Source organism: Xenopus laevis, chromosome 8L, assembly GCF_017654675.1.
Source record: "Xenopus laevis strain J_2021 chromosome 8L, Xenopus_laevis_v10.1, whole genome shotgun sequence".
In the NCBI taxonomy this organism is placed as follows: domain Eukaryota; kingdom Metazoa; phylum Chordata; class Amphibia; order Anura; family Pipidae; genus Xenopus; species Xenopus laevis.
In genome coordinates this window covers 127,052,715-127,073,606 of record NC_054385.1, presented here as the reverse complement: position 1 = coordinate 127,073,606, position 20,892 = coordinate 127,052,715, and the positions used below count along the sequence as shown (strand labels likewise).

The 20,892-nt window shown below is 38.2% G+C and overlaps 2 protein-coding genes across 8 annotated transcripts in view; both read right to left on the bottom strand.

The window, feature by feature from the left end:
- The window catches only part of LOC108699426 (SLAM family member 5), a 119,480-nt gene that overhangs the window by 63,988 nt on the left and 34,600 nt on the right, over positions 1–20,892 (bottom strand). Inside the window, exon 1 of one of the 3 annotated variants that reach the window (XM_041573613.1) lies at positions 12,048–12,196. The exons of 1 other annotated variant lie outside the window; for it this stretch is intronic. The gene's annotated coding sequence lies outside the window, so the exon portion shown is untranslated. Of the gene's footprint in view, positions 1–12,047; positions 12,197–20,892 lie in introns of those variants that run through there. One more of the 3 variants, XM_041573614.1, reaches the window with a different exon arrangement.
- LOC121397217 overlaps positions 14,985–20,892 on the bottom strand; it is a 28,542-nt gene continuing 22,634 nt past the window's right edge. The window contains exons 5-8 of one of the 5 annotated variants that reach the window (XM_041573618.1): positions 18,936–19,253; positions 18,211–18,468; positions 15,533–15,704; positions 14,985–15,437 (exon numbers count right to left, since the gene is read on the bottom strand). In XM_041573618.1, coding sequence (XP_041429552.1) covers positions 15,550–15,704; positions 18,211–18,468; positions 18,936–19,253 — 731 coding nt within the window. In that variant the 3' untranslated portion in view covers positions 14,985–15,437; positions 15,533–15,549. Of the gene's footprint in view, positions 15,438–15,528; positions 15,705–15,911; positions 15,986–18,210; positions 18,469–18,935; positions 19,254–20,892 lie in introns of those variants that run through there. The other 4 variants (XM_041573620.1, XM_041573621.1, XM_041573619.1 and 1 more) reach the window with 4 other exon arrangements.

The window sequence follows — 20,892 nt, the reverse complement described above, 5'->3', positions numbered from 1 at the left end:
AAACAACAATAAGGACTCACCAGAAGAGCGTTTCTGGTACAATATGCACGCTTTGTTCTGGTTGTTTATGAATAGTTGGAATAAGACGGTAGAACAAGTGTCAGTGGACCGGTAGGGGTCCAAGTCTTTAGAACTATCCAGAGCCCCAGATAATTTAAATCCTCCTCTGCCTCAAGTTAAATGTTGGGGCTTCTGTATAAAAAATGAGGCATTATTACCACACTTTGGCCAAATGATGTAAGCTCACTTGCCACGTCAAGGCCCCTCATTGTAAGTGAAGAGTGTCCCCTTCCACCTCTGTGTCTCTCTGATTTGTTTCATCCCAAGAGACGGTCACTTGTGGTTGGGTCACAGCACAGGTCAGTGTAATGTTACACGTTCCCTTCCCAGTGATATTGTGATGGATCAGGATATCTTCAACTTCTACTGGTTCTGTGCCAAAAATACAAATGATTAATTATATGTAACAGTCTGAATATTATAGAGAAGCAGGATTTCATGATATATTTCTACATTTTTATATATTTATAAATATTTTGAGAAAAACTCAAAATATCAAATTATTCAGGGGAATTTTAGGCATTTAAGCACTGCCTAAAGATACCCTTCCTGCCTACTATGTTTAATACATAACTAACCTATTATCATCACAAATTATTATATCATCATTACAAATTATTATATTATCATTACATATTACATCATAGGCAGCAGAAGATGGTTTCAGCTGGGGGGGCCAGGACGAGGTGCAATGGAGGCGTGCAACGCGTGTCGCTAATTTTTTGACCAAGCCCCTTTTAGCCACTCCCCTTTGACTCCACCCACTTTCCTGTGTGTTTTCACTGAATTTTCAGGGAATTTCAATTTTAATTTCACATTTCCGGAAATTTCATGTATAAATACCCCTAGACTGAATGGCACAGTGGAAATTTAATGTGACCTGTGGCATAGACCCTACCCCTCCCAAATGACACACATAGGCCTTTAAGGACTAACACATTTCAAAAGTAAAAGTAATAACCTCCGCTGTATGCTGGCAAATGCACGGAGTTTGTCAGGTAAAATGGGAGACCTAGAATTAATTGCATGCTCTAAAAATTATGATATAATTGGTATCACTGAGACCTGGTGGGATGAAACATGTGACTGGATTGTGAATTTAAATGGTTACACCCTTTTTAGGAGGGATAGAGGGATTAAAAAGGGTGGAGGAGTGTGTTTGTATGTAAAGCCTGAATTAAAGCCATGCGCTAAAGAAATAAAAATAGCTGGCACTGGTGAGGGTGTAGAATCACTCTGGGTAGAGATTTCGACTGGGCAAAAGGTATCAAAAAGAATTATCATTGGTGTATGCTATAAACCACCTCGTATAAGTGTCGAGTATGAAGCCCAGCTACTCTTGCAGATACAAGCGGCTTCACAGCTGGGTCAAGTTGTTGCTATGGGTGACTTCAATTATCCAGACATTGACTGGGGTAATGGGGTTGCTAAGACAGAAAAAGCTAGTAGGTTTGTAAATATGCTGAATGACAACTTTTTATTCCAGCTCGTTCAAGAACCTACTAGGAATAACTCTCTTTTGGACCTTGTAATAACTAATAATACTGAACTCATCTCTAACATTTGTGTGGGTGAGGGGCATTTAGGGAATAGTGATCATAACATGGTCTCCTTTGAGATTCTGTTGCAGAAGCAATTCTATAAGGGAGTAACTAAAACACTAAATTTCAGACGTGCAAACTTTGACAGTATAAGGGCATCTCTGCAACATATTAAGTGGGAAATGCTTTTCACAGGGTTAAACACAGAACAAAAATGGGAAGTCTTTAAAATGCTGCTTAATAAATATACTTGTCAGTATATTCCACTTGTAAGCAAGGAACGTCGTTGCAAAGCAAAACCTTTTTGGTTCAATAGAAGCGTTGGTGTTGAGGTGGGTAAGAAAAGACGTGCTTTTAAGGCTTTCAAGTTAGCTGGTACAGCCGAAACATTTATAAGGTACAAGGAGGCCAATAAATCATGCAAAGAAGCTATAAGGCAAGCTAAAATTGCTATAGAAAAGGATATTGCAGCAAGCAGTAAAAAAAATCCAAAATTATTTTTTAAATATGTCAATAGTAAAAAAATGAAGCAGGAAGGGGTGGGACCCTTACTATCAGAGGGGGGTCAGCTGGTTGATGAAAACAAAATAAAAGCGCAGATTCTGAACTCGTATTTTTCATCTGTCTACACAAATGAAGAACCAGTAAGTGAAGGTTTCCTTCTTAACACTCCCAATTCTAGTAATACAACTAATGATGCATGGTTCACACATGAAGAAATTCAAAAGAGACTTGAACATGTTAAGATTAACAAAGGTCCAGGGCCAGATGGTATTCATCCCAGGGTAATTAGCGAGCTTAGCTCTGTGATTGCCAAACCTCTTTACTTAATTTTTCAGGATTCATTGAGATCTGGCATTGTGCCGAGAGACTGGCGAATTGCTAATGTGGTGCCTCTATTCAAAAAAGGATCCCGTTCTCAGCCTCAAAACTATAGGCCAGTTAGTCTGACGTCAGTATTAGGAAAGCTTTTCGAAGGGTTAATAAAGGATAAGATACTGGACTTCATAGCAAATCATAATACTATGAGTTTGTGCCAGCATGGTTTTATGCGTAATAGATCTTGCCAGACTAACTTAATTTCTTTTTACGAGAATGTAAGTAGAGACCTCGATTCTGGGATGGCAGTGGATGTGATTTACTTAGACTTTGCTAAAGCATTTGATACAGTGCCACACAAAAGGTTACTGGTTAAATTAAGGAATGTTGGCCTGGAACATAGTATTTGTACCTGGATAGAGAACTGGCTAAAAGATAGACTACAAAGAGTGGTGGTAAATGGAACATTTTCTAATTGGACCAGTGTTGTTAGTGGAGTACCGCAGGGCTCTGTACTAGGTCCCTTGCTTTTCAACTTGTTTATTAATGACCTGGAGGTGGGCATTGAAAGTACTGTTTCTATTTTTGCAGATGATACTAAATTGTGCAGAACTATAGGTTCCATGCAGGATGCTGCCACTTTGCAAAGTGATCTGTCTAAACTGGAAAACTGGGCAGCAAACTGGAAAATGAGGTTCAACGTTGATAAATGCAAGGTTATGCACTTTGGCAAAAATAATATAAATGCAAGTTATACACTAAATGGCAGTGTGTTGGGAGTTTCCTTAAATGAAAAGGATCTAGGGGTCTTTGTAGATAACACGTTGTCTAATTCTGGGCAGTGTCATTCTGTGGCCACTAAAGCAAATAAAGTTCTGTCTTGCATAAAAAAGGGCATTAACTCAAGGCATGAAAACATAATTATGCCTCTTTATAGGTCCCTGGTGAGGCCTCATCTGGAGTATGGGGGCAGTTTTGGACTCCAGTCCTTAAGAGGGATATAAATGAGCTGGAGAGAGTGCAGAGACTAAGTGCAACTAAATTGGTTAGTGGGATGGAAGACTTAAATTATGAGGGTAGACTGTCAAGGTTGGGGTTGTTTTCTCTGGAAAAAAGGCGCTTGCGAGGGGACATGATTACACTTTACAAGTACATTAGAGGACATTATAGACAAATGGCAGGGGACCTTTTTACCCATAAAGTGGATCACCGTACCAGAGGCCTCCCCTTTAGACTAGAAGAAAAGAACTTTCATTTGAAGCAACGTAGAGGGTTCTTCACAGTCAGGACAGTGAGGTTGTGGAATGCACTGCCGGGTGATGTTGTGATGCTGATTCAGTTAATGACTATAAGAGGGACTTGGATGATTTTTTGGACAGACATAATATCCAAGGCTATTGTGATACTAAACTCTATAGTTAGTATAGGTATGGGTATATAGAATTTTAATTAAAAGTAGGGAGGGGTGTGTGTATGGATGATGGGTTTTCATTTGGAGGGGTTGAACTTGATGGACTTTGTCTTTTTTCAACCCAATTTAACTATGTAACTATGTAACTATGTAACTATGTAACAGCATGTGTGCCCATCACTGTGGCACTGAAAGAGTAAACAGCAGTAGGGCAGCAAAACATCAAAATGCATGCCTAGCAATCCTATGAGCAGCAATGAGGAAGCAGCAACTTCCCAGCAGTTACATTCATTGCACATCATTCACAGCTCCCACCCAATGATGTGCAATGAATGTAACTTCTGGGAAGTTGCGGCTTCCCCATTGTGCTTATTGGATTGCTAGGCTAAAGGCTAGCCTAGCAGCTCTATTTGCACAACAACTCCCAACATCAGGCAGCCTGTAATTAATGGTGATGGAAGTAGGGACTTGTAGTCCTCCAAGAGCTGAGGACAAAATGACCGAGTACCAGTGGCAATGGTACCCTCCCCTGCCCTTTGATTGTCCTGAGCCCACTATTGAATGCACTCATGAAGCAGCTGGGCACCGAGCGGTGGGGGGCTCACTCATGCTGACAGGTGTCGCAGCTTGCACCTGTGTCACCATGGCATCATCTTCTGCAAATGTGCAACAGCAGCCAGAGCCAGCTCACTGCGGCCGCTCCATCGATGAGGCACATGGAAGAAGTGAAGGCAGGGTCAGTCTTAACAACTGCGGGGCCCATTTGGAACCATTTTGGTGGGGCCCCCTAAATGGAGTTTTGCCATCTGGCACAGGGTTCCTGTCCCATGATAATTACTCACTACATTTGACTAATTTATTTCTAGAGTTCAACTGCATACAAAACGCAGGAATTTATTTTCACAGTATATGTGCATTTTTAAAGATTTATCCTCAAACCTTCCTGTTGTATGGTAAATAGTACAGGGGAATACCTATGCTGGCATGGTTTTCTGTTATCTCTCTGTACAGACTATGAGCAAACTTAGGGACTGTTCCTGCTGAATTGTGCTTAGTACAGGGAATACCTATACTGCCATAGTTTTATGGGATCTCTCTGTACAGACTATGAGCAAATTTAGGGGCTGTTCCTGCTGAATTGTGCTTAGTACAGAGGAATACCTATGCTGCCACAGTTTTATGGGATCTCTCTGTACAGACTATGAGCAAACTTAGGGGGCTGTTCCTGCTGAATTGTGCTTGTTTATTGGAGACGGAGCAGCAGGCAGAACGTCTTCATCCACGCAGAGCCGCACACCAGATCCTCTCTCTCAGCAATCAGCGTGTAAGCGCAGGATCAGCCTATTTGCGCCTAAACGTTTTGGCGACATTATGCAAATAGGCTGAACGCGATTGGCCAGTTTTAGTCATGAGAGCTTTCGGCTTCTTCAGCCCCAAAATAAATGATAATGGCGTCGGGTTTTGGCGCAAGTATTTTGAAAAAGGCTGCTCAAGCTGTTAATAAGCAGAATTCTAGGTGCCACGTTAAGCACAAAAATATTAGTTGTAGCTGTTTAGCCGTGTAAGGTGCAAAATGCAATTGCACACAACATCTGTTTTTGCACTTTGCACTTGGATTGGTAAATGTGTAAATGCATTTTCATTTGTTCTGTGTTACTGATCAATATGTAGATTACTAAGGTAGATGCACTTACTGTAGAGCCGTAGATAATACAGTCTGGCCATTGTGACTGGTCTAAATCTAGCTGGTGCACAATCGCCCGAGATCCTTCCCCAAAACACACTCCACAGACTGCCCTTGGTAAATATCCTGGCTGATTGTCATCTCTGTGGCAAGCTATCCTCCTAAATTAAGCTATCCTTCTTAATTTCTACCTAATGTTAACAAGGTGCTGCCTTCTACCTGGTCTGTCTCTGACGTCTGTCTTTATTTAGGCCAAAAATGAAGTTCCTGGCTCCTGCTCTTCATTGAATAGAGGAATTACCCTAAAAAACAATCTTAAATGGATTCTATCATGATTTTTATGGTGTCATTTTTATTTCTAAATTACACTGTTTACACTGCAAATAATTCACTCTACCATGTAAAATTTAATTCCTGAGTCAGCAAGTGTAATTTTTTTAATTTATAATATTGGTGTGTAGGTGCATCTCAGGTCATTTTGCCTGGTCATGTGCTTTCAGAAAGAGCCAGCACTTTAGGATGGAACTGCTTTCTGACACGCTGTTGTTTCTCCTACTCAGTAGTCACAGTGGACCTGGATTTTACCATTGAGTGCTGCTCTTAGATCTACCAGGCAGCTGTTATCTTGTTTTAGGGAGCTGCTATCTGGTTACCTTCCCATTGTTCTGTTGTTAGGCTGTTGGGGGGGAGGGGGTGATATCACTCTAACTTGCACTAAAGAGTGACTGAAGTTTATCAAAGCACAAGTCACATGACTGGGGCAGCTGGGAAACTGACAATATGTCTAGCCCCATGTCAGATTTCAAAATTAAATATAGAAAAAACGGTTTGCTCTTTTAAGAAACAGATTTCAACACTATTATTCTGACTATATAATAACACTATAATTAACACTATAATTATGACTTTTAAACTCATGATTATGACTTAAAAAAATAGAAATTATGATTTTTAATCTCATAATTATGACTTTTAAACTAATAATAATGACTTTTAATCTCATAATTATGACTTTAAAAAGTCAAAATTATGAGTTTTAACCTCAGAACTATGATTTTAATCTCATAATTATGATTTTTAAAATTATAATTATGACTTTTAAACTCATAATTATGACTTAAAAAATAGAAATCAAGACTTTTTTTTTTTAATTATGACTTTTAAACTCATAATAATGACTTTTAATCTCATAATTATGACTTTAAAAAGTCAAAATTATGAGTTTTAACCTCAGAACTATGATTTTTATCTCATAATTATGATTTTTAAAATTATAATTATGACTTTTAAACTCATAATTATGACTTAAAAAATAGAAATTATGACTTTTAATCTCATAATTATGACTTTTAAACTCATAATAATGATTTTTAATCTCATAATTATGAATTTAAAAAGTCAAAATTATGAGTTTTAACCTCAGAACTATGATTTTAATCTCATAATTATGATTTTTACAATTATAATTATGACTTTTCAACTCATAATTATGATTTAAAAAAATAGAAATTGTGATTTTTAATCTCATAATTATGATTTTTAAACTCATAATAATGACTTTTAATCTCATAATTATGACTTTAAAAAGTCAAAATTATGAGTTTTAACCTCAGAACTATGATTTTAATCTCATAATTATGATTTTTAAAATTATAATTATGACTTTTAAACTCATAATTATGACTTAAAAAATAGAAATTATGACTTTTAATCTCATAATTATGACTTTTAAACTCATAATAATGATTTTTAATCTCATAATTATGAATTTAAAAAGTCAAAATTATGAGTTTTAACCTCAGAACTATGGTTTTAATCTCATAATTATGATTTTTACAATTATAATTATGACTTTTAAACTCATAATTATGATTTAAAAAAATAGAAATTGTGATTTTTAATCTCATAATTATGACTTTTAAACTCATAATAATGACTTTTAATCTCATAATTATGACTTTAAAAAGTCAAAATTATGAGTTTTAACCTCAGAACTATGATTTTAATCTCATAATTATGATATTTAAAATTATAATTATGACTTTTAAACTCATAATTATGATTTAAAAAAATAGAAATTATGACTGTTAATCTCATAATTATGACTTTTAAACTCATAATTATGACTTTAAAAAGTCAAAATTATGAGTTTTACCCTCAGAACTATGATTTTAATGTCATAATTATGATTTTTAAATTCATAATTATGACTTTTAAACTCATAATTATGACTTTAAAAAATAGAAATTATGATTTTTAATCTTATAATTATAACTTTTAAACTCATAATAATGACTTTAAAAAATCGAAATTATGACTTTTAAAGTCATAATTATGAGATTAAAAGTCATAATTTCAATTTTTTTAAATCATAATTATGAGTCATAAAATTTTGAGATTAAAATTCAGAATTTCGATTTTTTAAAGTCTTAATTTTAAGATTAAAATACATAATTTTGACTTTTTAAAGTCATAATTATGAGATTAAAATACATAATTTCGACTTTTTAAGTAATAATTATGAGATTAAAAGTCGTAATTTTTACTTTTTAAGTAATAATTATGAGATTAAAAGTCTTAATTTTTACTTTTTAAAGTTATAATTATGAGATTAAAATTATAATTATGAATTTAAAAGTCATAATTATGAGATTAAAATTCAAAATTATGAGTTTAAAAATCATAATTATGAGATTAAAAGTCATAATTCATCATGGCCTCAGTGCTTTTCCGTACTCTTGTGACACCACCACCCGCATACAACAACCCTTTTCCTTTGCTAATGAAACCTTAATTTTTTTGGTCATCCAAATAAGAAATCCTATCAATAAAATAATTTCAAACACCCCATCACAACCTGCACCAGAATGACATCTCATATTTTAGGCACTCTTATTGGCATGTAAACAGCTGTTGTAATCACTTAAAGGTGTGTTACAAACTGAACTGAAAGTACTTTACTGTGTAAAAATATTAAGAAAGAACTCACTCCTTTTGTCTGACAATAGGATTCTTTTCTGGGAAATTACCTGTAAAGTAAATCAACAATCAAACATAGTTACATCATTCATTTGGAATAATCATCTGTCAATTTCAAACCCTCCAAATGATTCCTAGCATACACATTATAGGTATCACTTGTTTATTATAAGGGATAATGTACCCCCTACTGTAAATGATAAGGATATTAGAAGTCACTGAGGGGTTGTTCTGTGACCATATAAAGGCACAAGGCTGCAGGCCGAGTTATACAGGGAACTCTGAGTATCACTCATGTACTATAAGGGAAAATGTACCCCCTAAATGTAGGGACCTGTATAGTTAATCCTATGGTCTGAGAGTTAACTCCCCTCCCCGGAGACTCATGGCCTGAGATATGGGTTTTCTGCCTGAAGTTTCCAGGGGCAGAGCCTTTGGATTGGTGCAGCATGGCTGATCCCAAAAGGAACCACAAGGTGGTGCTGTGCAACCATATAAAAGGGGATGCTCAGTCAGCCATTACAATTACAATTTACAGTGATTACTGTTATCTGCTGCAGAACTTTGTTTCACTGTGGAGAAAGTGACACCCCCGGCAAAATGTAGGCTACAGTGGAGTGTGATAGGCTTGCCAAAGGCTGGGCAGGATCCTCTAGTGCCTTGATAACTCAACTAGGATGGTTTGGAGTTTGGATTTGCCGGATTTCTGTATTCACCTTTGGAGAGGATGAGAGATGCAGTTCAGCATTGATGTCATTTTGGGCTCAAGCTATAGACAGCGTTGGGAGCTGGATTAATATGGATTCCTGCTTCATCTCTGTGTGAGTCTGCCTGGAATGGTAAAGGAAGAGGATCTAGGATGTTTCTGTGTGTGCTTGACTGGGAGAGTCTGGAGCTTATAAAGAATCTTCATCGCTGGTGATGCCTATCAGCTCTGTCACTATCATCTGTATGACTCCCTTGGGTGAGTGTTACCTTTGGGGAGGGTAGGAAAGGATGAGGATCCAGTGATCTTGTGTTTCTGGAAACAGGCTGTTTGTGAGCCTGCCACGTGGGAGCAACACTACTCCTGTGGGAAAGCATGTGGGCAGGTAGCGCTACCTAGAACTGTACTCTTTTGGGGCAAGGGATGGAACTCTTGGGCTTGCCAAAAGGAGTAGTGTGGGACTTTGACTGGCGGGGAATCACCAGGACTGGACGGCAACATGTTCTAGGGTAGTGGGTCATGCTTTAAATGCATTTATGTGTGAAATGTTACCTTTTACTTCCCCTTTAAACTTGCACTTATTTTATATAAAGTTATATTTGTTAAATAATAAAGTGTGTGATTGATTTGTTTCCTAGTGGGACTATCCTCAGGTGTATTCCAGGACCCATTAGGTGGAGGCCCTGCCAGAGAAAGAGTTTTCCCAGTACCTTTCACCTTGCAAAGGGAACTCAGGACCCGAGTTGGTAAGCTGGTACAACCTTGGCACCAGGGGGGTCGCCAACAGGGTGTTACATACTGTAAATGATAAGAATATTAGAAGTCACCTAGGGGTTCTGTGACCATATAAAGACACAAGGCTGCATGCTGAGTTATACAGGGAACTCTGAGTATCACTCCTGTATTATAAGGGATAATGTACCCCCTACTGTAAATGATAAGGATATTAGAAGTCACTGAGGGGTTCTGTGACCATTTAAAGGCACAAGGCTGCAGGCTGAGTTATACAGGGAACTCTGAGTATCACTCGTATTATAAGGGATAATGTACCCCCTACTGTAAATGATAAGGATATTAGAAGTAACTGAGGGGCTATGTGACCATATAAAGGCACAAGGCTGCAGGCTGAGTTATACAGGGAACTCTGAGTATCACTCATGTATTATAAGGGATAATGTACCCCCTACTGTAAATGATAAGGATATTAGAAGTCACTGAGGGGTTCTGTGACCATATAAAGGCACAAGGCTGCAGGCTGAGTTATACAGGGAACTCTGAGTATCACTCATGTATTATAAGGGATAATGTACCCCCTACTGTAAATGATAAGGATATTAGAAGTCACTGAGGGGTTGTTCTGTGACCATATAAAGGCACAAGGCTGCAGGCTGAGTTATACAGGGAACTCTGAGTATCACTCATGTATTATAAGGGATAATGTACCCCCTACTGTAAATGATAAGGATTTTAGAAGTAACTGAGGGGCTATGTGACCATAAAAAGGCATAAGGCTGCAGGCTGAGTTATACAGGGAATAGCCTGAGTTATCAGTTGGGGGATATCTCTATGTGAATCCATTCTGTAGACACTCACAAAATTCCTAGTGAAACTGCACTTTACCCTATTGACCCGGGAGACACCTGCTTTAGTCCTAGTTAAACCAACAACAACTTTGGGAGGCCTCTATCGATCCATCCTCCCTGCCTTCTCTCCTCATCACTGGAATTTCTATGTTCATGTTTATTTTGATTCCCATTGATTGCCTCATATGGGTTATGCAACTTTACCTTAATATTTATTTTGTGCAAAATGACTTTCACATTTCTTATTACCCTGTTCTTTTAAATAAAATTACACAGCTGCATATAACATGGATATACATAAACAGCATTACACAAGTCTCTGTGGGACTCATACGTTGGCCCAGGACACAGAAATGACTTGGTAGTAGGGGTGGATACTGGGAACATGGTGCCTGCAATCAGAGGAAACCACTAGGGAGAATACATGGGATATAAAGAAGGTGAATATCAGAAACTCACTTTACCCCAATGAACCTTAACTCTGTTTTTCATGACTGCATCTGTCCCAATTGTCTCATCCCCAAACAATAATCAAAACCATTTTATCTAAAAAATGAAGGAACTCTTATCCATGAGCATATGTAGCACATGAACCCTGTACATATCATATACATAAAGAGCAAATTCACTCTCTGCTTAAATAACAGGACTATCATATTAAGAGCTTTACTCCACTTTTATTGGTCTACTTAAACACCCACCTTAGTAGACTCTATCTCAGAAAGCCTCTGCTGTAGGACGACCTGCCTATTTATTGTTGCTTTAGTGTGGGCACCTACAGGTCCCTGTTTGGCCAGCTGGGCTCACAAACAAAATCACAAGCTTTCCAGGTGTTCCCAAATAGTTCTCCCTTATACCAATCCAGAAATGATTCTCTATTAACTGTATTTGGCTCCTAAAGTATGTACTTGAGGAATGTGCTTCCATTTTTTTTACCCTGGGCACCATCTCCAGTATCCTTATGATTCTTCCATAGTTGCTCAACTTCACTTTAATTGATGTTGCCCATTTGACTATTAACCGACCAGTGTTGGGACAGCACCCACTATGGCTACAATGCAGGTTAGATGCACAGCCATGCCAGGGGATGCCCCATTTGTACTCAACTGAGTGACTGCACTGAAATACATTCCCTGCTAGTTTTACATAAAGAACCTTTCACATACACTGTGAAAATTAACAAAGAATACACCGTTTGTGTACACACACATCTAGTGCAACTCGAGCTAAGAATTCACAAATACAGTGCAAGAGAAAAACGTACATTTCAGTAGAATAAAGAGCAGGAGGCTCCAGTACAGAGGAATCATTTTCCTTCTTTTTCTTCTTTCTCTTTGTACAGGATTTATATGTTCAACTCCCCGCAGTCTCGCACCCAGATGGAGGTCTTTACTAGTGCTCTGTGAATTGTGATTCCGTCAACAAATGACCTAAATTCTCTGCCTTTTCCTTTTATTAATCCTACAGCCTGTGTCCCGCCCACCTCTCCTAAATCCCTCCCATATCTAAGGGAACACATTAACCAGTCACTGAACTGAGAAGAAGTTAGAAATCCCATATAAAGCAGCAATAAATAAATTACAAACACAAACAACGTCTCAGCAGCCACTTAAGTTCATATCTATAAAGAGGTTCAATCTCCCTTGCAATTTTGGCATCATAATGTATATTTGGTGAAGACCTTTCAACTACGTAAAACAAGATTCATATAATCTATGAGCACAAACACCTTTAATACATTGACCTTGTTTCTTTTCCATAGTTTAATATAAATGAAGAGTCACTTTTACTGTATAGTCATAGAGTATTTCATCAGCAAACTTGAGGCAAATCTCTTCACCTGGCGTAAGGGTGCGAAGTAACACTAGCGAAACTACGCCAGCATTCGTTAGTGAATTTGCGCAGTAGCGAAAATGCAAAACACTAGCGAATTAACGCTAGCGTTCGGCGCTTCGCGGCTTAGTGAATTTGTGCCTAGAGTATTTTATTTCTCCAGTCAACTTGAGGCAAATCTCGTTGTTTCTAACCACTTGCTACATGTCCCAAGGAAGATGGCTTCAAGTATAATATTCAAGGCTATTGGGATCTTAAGAGCTACAGTTATTCGTATTGGTATTGGTATATATAGCACACTGGGTTTTGTTTGGATGGGTTGAACATGATGGGTTGGTCTTTTTTCAACCCAAATTACCTATGTAACTAATCCCACTTACCACTGCTCACTTTATTTCTGTCTTTAATATAAAGACCCTTCTTTGGCTATTTATAAAATCCTTATTTGAAGTTAAATGTGTTTCCTGTGCAACCTATTTCATTGCATTACTGTTTTCTCATTTTATCAACCACAATTACAAACCTTTGAGAAAGTTGGGTCCAAATGCAGAGCTGCAGAAAGTTTTTGGACCTGTCTCTCCCTGGCTGCCATGTTAAGATCAGTTTCCACTGTACATGTTCCTGTCAAGAACTCCCTGGTTTCGAACCCAGGACCTATTACATTCCTGCCACTGCTCCTCCTGTGGCTCAAGCAGGAGGAGCAATACCTGATATGCAACAAGTACGAAACCAGATAATTCCTGCTTGACATTTAATGCTATGGAATTGGAAGTGAAGTGGCCTTTACTATAAACCCCTTCTATTGATATTTTAAAAGAGAAGTTTTTTTTAAATGAATGTTAATTTAAAATGTAATTTAATTATATTTTGTTTATTTTCAAAGTGAATCTGCCCAACATGATGTATATTTTGCTCAGTACTTCTATAATGAAGGTGGACCTTTCACATTCTATACATGAATAATGGTCAAGATTAACCAAAATCATATAGTTTTTCTTTAAATACACATATTGCAACAGGACGTCTTGTGGATACTTTACCAACCACAAACTTTTTATGAACACATAACTATTTGTTCACGGTGATTTCTTTATATATCTGGGTTTTTATTTTTGCAAATGTGTTTAAAATCACAGGGGTATATATATGTTGTAGCCATACAAAGGAAGCACTTCCTTAATCTTCTTAAAATGTCCTTTTTTCCCCAAAAAAATTGGCTTGTAGATTACAAAAAGTTTCACTTCTCAAATCGAGCTTGGCAGAAAAGATCTTGAGAAAAGATCACAAGAGATATATAAGTTTACTATGATCTAATTTCATCACTAGAGGGAACTGTATTAAATGCAAACCATAAGTCATTGTGTGAAGTTACTTGTAGAAGGTCACCCATGATATCAGACATGATGAGGATATCAATAAATAATACTAAATGGATAAGAAACTAAAAACAAACCCAAGCCCAGGGAACTGGAAGATCTGAAAAAAATAATTCAACATCAGTCAAATTTCCACCACAGAAGAATTAAGAAACTCCTGGTTGAAAGGTTAGTGCACAATGGCAAATGTAGAACTTGAGGGACATGTGTGGATAGAGGGGGTGGGATAAAAAAAAAACACTGGTTGGAGTGGAGTATGGGTGCTTGTTTGGGAAGAAGGTGCATCAGACTAAATTTTGCACGAAAGAAAATGATTCAGAGTATAAGTCCCTGATGTCATGTCTGCCACTAAGCAAACCCAGCCTGATTGGTTCCTCTCCGGTATGTCTCAACTGAAATGTGTTCATCTGGCTGGTGGGTTGTTGAAGGCAATGTGTTCTTATATTTGCCATAAATTGACTTCCAAGTAATTAGATAAACTAAATCAGAACATAGAAATAACAGTTCTACTTACATCCCTTGACACCCAACCAATTCCATGACTGTCAACTCACCCCCCACCACCGGCTTCCATTAGCCAAACCACAGAATGCATTGAGTTTATTATCATAGATTAACAGTGCTAAAATGATCTCCTAAAACCTCTTGCATTGATAGTAACACTTTTTGGCCAGATTCAATTCAGTAAAAAAAAGGTTTATCACATGAAATGTCAAAAATGAGGTTGGTCTGTAATATAAGCTGATACTACAGGGCTGATTATTAAATTCTGATGCTAATTGCACTGGTTTCTGTGCTGCCATGTAGTAATTATGTGTATTAATTACTAATCAGCCTTATATTGTGACATTTCTATTCTATGTGTACTGTATATTGTGAGTGGGTCCCTAAGCTCAGTAAGTGACAGCAACACAGAGCATGTGCAGTGAATCAGCAGAAAAGAAGATGGGGAGCTACTGGGGCATCTTTGGAGACACAGATCTTTACTGCTAAATGGCTGTGGTTGCCTTGGGCTGGTACAGAAGCCGGAAACATAATGCGCAATATCTCTTGCCTACTTCATTAGTTAGGCTTTAGTTTTCCTTTAATAAGGCCCTCTCTAGGAGTCATCCAAGATTTGGGCTTCCATGCCATGGATAGGTATATAATCTCGTTCGTTTTAATGATGAGACCAGATGTGAATCATTTGGCTTCCAAAAATACAGGTTACACCAGTAGAGCAGATAGGGTGGGATCCTTTTATCTTAAGATACATTTATATTTCCTCAATAAGGGACTTGAAGGCCAATGAGAGACCAATGAGAACGAATGAGTAAAGTCAGGTCCTTGATGTCTGCAATCAGAAACTACTTTAATTTACTGACATGCTGGTATTTTTAATATAAATGAACAGTTGTATTTGTGGTTGTGAGTCCTTTCTATAATCTCTGTTTTTCTCTTTTTACCTGAAAGAGAATGAAAATAATCACATTTTCAATAATTTTTATGATTTTTTTGAATTAAAAGCTTAATCACTGGGGTTGACAGAGGGCAATCTTACTTTCCAAAGATTTTTTTTTAAATCTTTCCCAGATCTGGATCTTGGACACCTTGATCTTTCATGATCTGGTTCTCCTTCAACACAACTTGATCTTTCCTGATCTGGTTCTCCTTCAACACATTTTCATTAATAGATGCAACAGTCGCAGAACTGGCTCCAGTTGGCTCTGCTCCTGTTAACAGAGAAGGTAATAAATAATACATATGTTAATGGATCCTGCTTTCCTATTGGTTCTTTTTATGCCTAGTAAAACAGACATTGCTTCACTATATTCTATGGCAAACACCAGAGCTGATCCAACTTCCCTACTAGTCCTCTCTTCTGTGTCTGACCATCTTGCATCACTAGCTGAACTCATATTGTGCAGCAGCAACCTAAACAGCAATAAGGACTCACCAGAAGAGCGTTTCTGGTACAATATTCACTCTCTTGGTTCTGGTTGTTTACAAATAGCTGGAATGAGATGGTAGAACAAGGTTCAATGAATCGGTAGGGTTCCAAGTCTTTAGAACTATCCAGAGCCCTAGATAATTTAAATCCTCCTCTGCCTCATCATAAGTTTAAGGTTGGGGCTTCTGTATAAAAATGAGGTGTTAGTACCACACTTTGACCAAAACATGTAAGCTCAAGTGCATGTCAAGGCCCCTCATTGTACGTGAGTCCTACACTATTTATGAGCATTTTAATTTTGTAGTGCATTTAAAATCAAGTTCCCCAGCAACCAATGTGACTGAGTAGTAAGATCAGTGTGCACTTACCCTTAACTCAGGAGCAGGCCTGGACTGGGAGTCAAAATATGTCCTGCCATTCCAAGTACACAGAGGCCCAAACAGCCCCCTACAAACCACTATATGGTAAGTTTCTATGGAACCATGCAGCAGCCCCTCTGGCATTTGCCAGAACCCACAGATTGCCAGTCCGGGCCTGCTCAGTAGCTCTAGTGAGAAAGCGGGGAACTTTTAAGCTTATGTCTTAAGTGTTAGATGCCAGAAACATGCATAATATCATTAATATGATTGTATAAAAAAAGGTTTTTTTTTCTACTTTTTAACTATTTTTCACCTGATCTCCATGTGACTCAGAGTGCCCTATAACTTTTATTGTTTCTATATGGATTGACCACCCCCCCTGAGCTGAGGGCCTGGGGCAGGAGCACCTTGGCCACTGCTTCACTTTGGTGAGTTATCTACATTACATAGACAAATTCATGCTTATATTTTTTTTTCAACTTTTAAGCCCCAACCGACTAACATAGATTTATAAATAATTCCCTGTTTTAAAGGCTTAATGGCAGCTATAGGCAGTAATTGACTACAATCCGTACAGGGAACACAGAAAAAAATCAACAGTGCTCGGTCTAACCCACAATCTGGAGTCGACCAGCTGCTACAGACACCCTTATGCCAGCACTTGGTCTAACCTACAATCTGGAGTTGACCAGCTGTCATAAATGATAAAAAGCCAATAAAAGAAAGAGAAAATGGTCAACTCCCGATTGTGGATTGGATCGAGCTCTAGACACCCTTGTGTGTCTAGCAGTTCACGTTCCACATCAAGGCCCCTCATTGCATTCTACGTTTGTAGAGCATTGTAGAGGAAGGGAATTATTCACAGGCTGGGGCTTAAAAGCTTCCTGCTTTCTCACTAGAGCTCCTGAGCTAATGGTAAGAACACACTGGTCTTACTACTCAGTCACACTGGTTGCTGGGGACTTGATTTTAAATGCACTACAAAATTATAATGCTCACAAATAATGTAGGACTCACAATGAGGGGCCTTGACATGGCTCGTGAGCTTACATATTTAATGTGGCGCTAACACTTTATTTTTTGTAATAATTATTTATAAAGGCATACAGTGAGCTGGTAAGTTTTCTCTTTGTGTACAAATATTGGCTTTTTATCATTGATAGCAGCTGGTCAACTCCAGATGGTGAGTTAAATTGAGCGCTGGCACAAGGTTGTCTCTAGCATCTGGTCTATGCCGCATTGTGGGTTAGACTGAGCTCTGGCTATTTTGTTCTGGGCTTCTGTATAGTTACTGTATAGTTACACTACCTACTATTATTACATACTTTATGTCAAGGAGCTTTTCCATCAAGTTCGAGGCATCAACATTCTTAACAAGAGACTATTATTACTTTGAGTAATTTTACTTTAGTAATTAAATGGTTCCTAGCAGAGGTTTAATGAGGAAGCAGACCCCGCATTCTCAGAGGGCCCGGGGAAAAGGGGGACTGCTTCCTCTAGAGCCAACAATTCCCCTTTCCCCAGCCACTCTTTTACCTGTGCCAGGGAAGCAGAGCGTGTCGGCATGAGGCAGATAGTGGGAGGATAGTGGGAGGAGTCTGGGCAGGGAGAGGGAGGAGTCTGGGCAGGAAGTGGGAGGGTGTGGGAAGTGGGCGGGGGAATTGGGATCAGAGTGTGCTGGGCCCTTCTGAAGATGTTTTGTAGGGGGGGTCTGGTGCACTCTAGTTATGCCATTGGTTCCTAGTATAAGCCTCAGAAATTGACCAATAAATAAATTCACTACAAATTATATCACAAGTAAACCTGATGTGCATCTCAAAACCCCAGGGTCCCTTACTATGTACATTGGACAGCAGGCCAGACCAATTACCCCAAAAGATACTGTAAGGAAGAGATGTTCTGGTAGGGGGGCAAATAGAAGTGCTTTACCTTTATAACAGAGATGCCAAGGATTTATACTCTTGGAGGTTCTGCTGATGGGATTCTGTGCTGTACAAGTGTAAGTAACTGTAGACTTAACATTATAGATATGAAGAGTGTCCCCTTCCACCTCTGTGTCTCTCTGATTTGTTTCATCCCAAGAGACGGTCACTTGTGATTGGGTCACAGCACAGGTCAGTGTAATGTTACACGTTCCCTTCCCAGTGATATTGTGATGGATCAGGATATCTTCAGCTTCTAATGGTTCTGTGCCAAAAATACAAATGATTAATTATATGTAACAGTCTCAATATTATAGAAAAGCAGGATGTCATGATATATTTATAAATACTCTGAGAAAGACTCGGAATATCAAATTATTCAGATGAATTTTAGACATTTAACCACTGCTTAAAATACTCTTCCCGCCTACGAAGTTTAATACATAACTAACCTATTATCATTAACATTTATTATATCATTAAAATGAAAATACATTTGAATTGATTTAAACATTCATACTAAAGAAAGGTTATAGGTCTCATTAATACAAGGTGCCACGCTAAGCACAAAAAATGTTAGTTGTACCTGTAGCTGTGTAAGGTGCAAAGGGCAATTACACACAACATCTGTTTTTGTACTTAGGGTTGGTAAATGTGTAAATGCCTATAGGGCATTTTCATTTGTTTTGTGTTACTGATCAATATGTCCATTAATAAGGCAGTTGGACTTACTGTAGACCCGTAGATAATACTTCTGGATACAGTCAGGCCATTGTGACTGGTCTAACCATTTAACGTAGGTTGGTGGGTCGTTCATGGTGACATTAGTGATGATTAAAGATCCATTCTCTGTGCTGCTCAGTCTCCCTCTGAATTGATCCTTTATGTCCCATATCTTCCCTCCAGCTTCTGTTTTAGCAAATTGTTTATACTGGTATCCATTGTCAAATCGCCAATCAAATGTCTCCCCTGATAGCACTGGTAGAATCACTTCTTCTCCTTCTCCGACACTGATTTCTATTCCAGGTACACAAAAATACTGTGCAACAACTAAAAAGAAATACAAATAAAGGTCTACAGTGGAGTCTTTATATTCATCATCATCAACAACATAATTTATTAATATAGAGCAATTAAGTTATGCAGCACTTTACATTGATGTAAAACAACCAGAAGTTTTGATTATTTAATAAACAAGGGTTACAGAGTAAATATAGGATCAGAGGGCTCTGCTCACAAGAGCTTGTAGTGTAAAATCAACCTACACATTATTCAGAAGCTGAGACTCTAAAGATTCATGGAAATATAAACTCTCAAAACACTTTCATGTAAAAGTGCTCTTCTAAGCAAGTTAACTGGTGAAACGACTGACCTAAGCAAAGTTTCCCAATTGGTTTTTGACCTTCTGAGTAAAATTTTCAGTCTACAACTAATGAATGAAACATTCTCCCAATGTAGGCCACCTGGAGTCCACTGGTTTCTGAAACATATTTTTCTATTTGCTAGTATTTAGTAGCAGTAGTAAAGCTACAAACTGGACTTGTTGAGTACTATTGGCATTTTAAACTCTTACAGTCACCAACATCCAATAACAATGGTTCCATTGAACATATTTAGGGGTTAGCTGGTGTGAAAGTGTGAACCATGAATCTCACTGAAGCCAGCATTTAGGGATGGTTGTTCCATAACAACGCCTCTTTCAAATCTTATTAGTCCAATATATGTACATTGCTGCCCTCAAAAGAATGTGCCTTTTCTTTTAGATGAAGATAGACTTCTGAGTCTTGTCCTGAGAAGTTTGCCCTCCTATTCTGGGCCAGTCCCTTAATGAGTAGTTGTTAGGTTTTCATGGTGTATAGATCTGTGCCTCTTTACTACACTGGATAGCACAGACCAAATTACTTTTCTTGTACTTTGGTTTTGCATCTTTTAGGTGCAGCAGCTTCCGTCTCAGGGTGATTTGAAAAATACAAGAATTGTAACAGGACCACCTGTGACTTGTGGACTCCCAAAGGAAAGATGGTTGGACAGGGCTTTACAATATAAAGCAGACATGATACACACTGGTGGTATGAACCAAGGTACAATGTATATTATAGCCGCTTTCACAGAGATACAGATTTGAGCACTTGAAGGCTGACTCTCCAGTACACAAGAAACACTAATAAATTCTTCTCCTACTCACACACTTTTGTCACACATACATACAATAGTCCTTTAACCAACAAATTGGAATGATAGCACCTGTCATCTTGTTCTACAAGAAAAGAAAGGTTGGGCAAAGGAATGTACTAGCCCTATTCAACCAAGACCCACCAGGGGTGATGGTCAGGAGGAAAAGAGAGGTTCCACAATTAACAGAATGTTGACCTTTGTCATCTGAAGATGCAGGAGGAAACTTGGAAGACCAAGTTGGATGAGAACTTGAGGGATCCTTTGATGGCATAAGCAACCTAAGCAAACCAAGTAGCTTTTACTTTTTAGCCTTTAAAACTACTTGTGAAGTGTGCCTGAAGATTTACTAGTGTTGACCGGGTGTGACTGTTCCCCACACCAGCTTAAGTAATGTTTGACATTCTCCTCTACTGCTTTGAGCACCTCCCACCCAGTGTGCTTCTCCAGACACAGTTTGATATGCTGCAAGTCTCCTGCTGATCTCAATGAACTGGGGTTTCTTTGGCCAGATCCA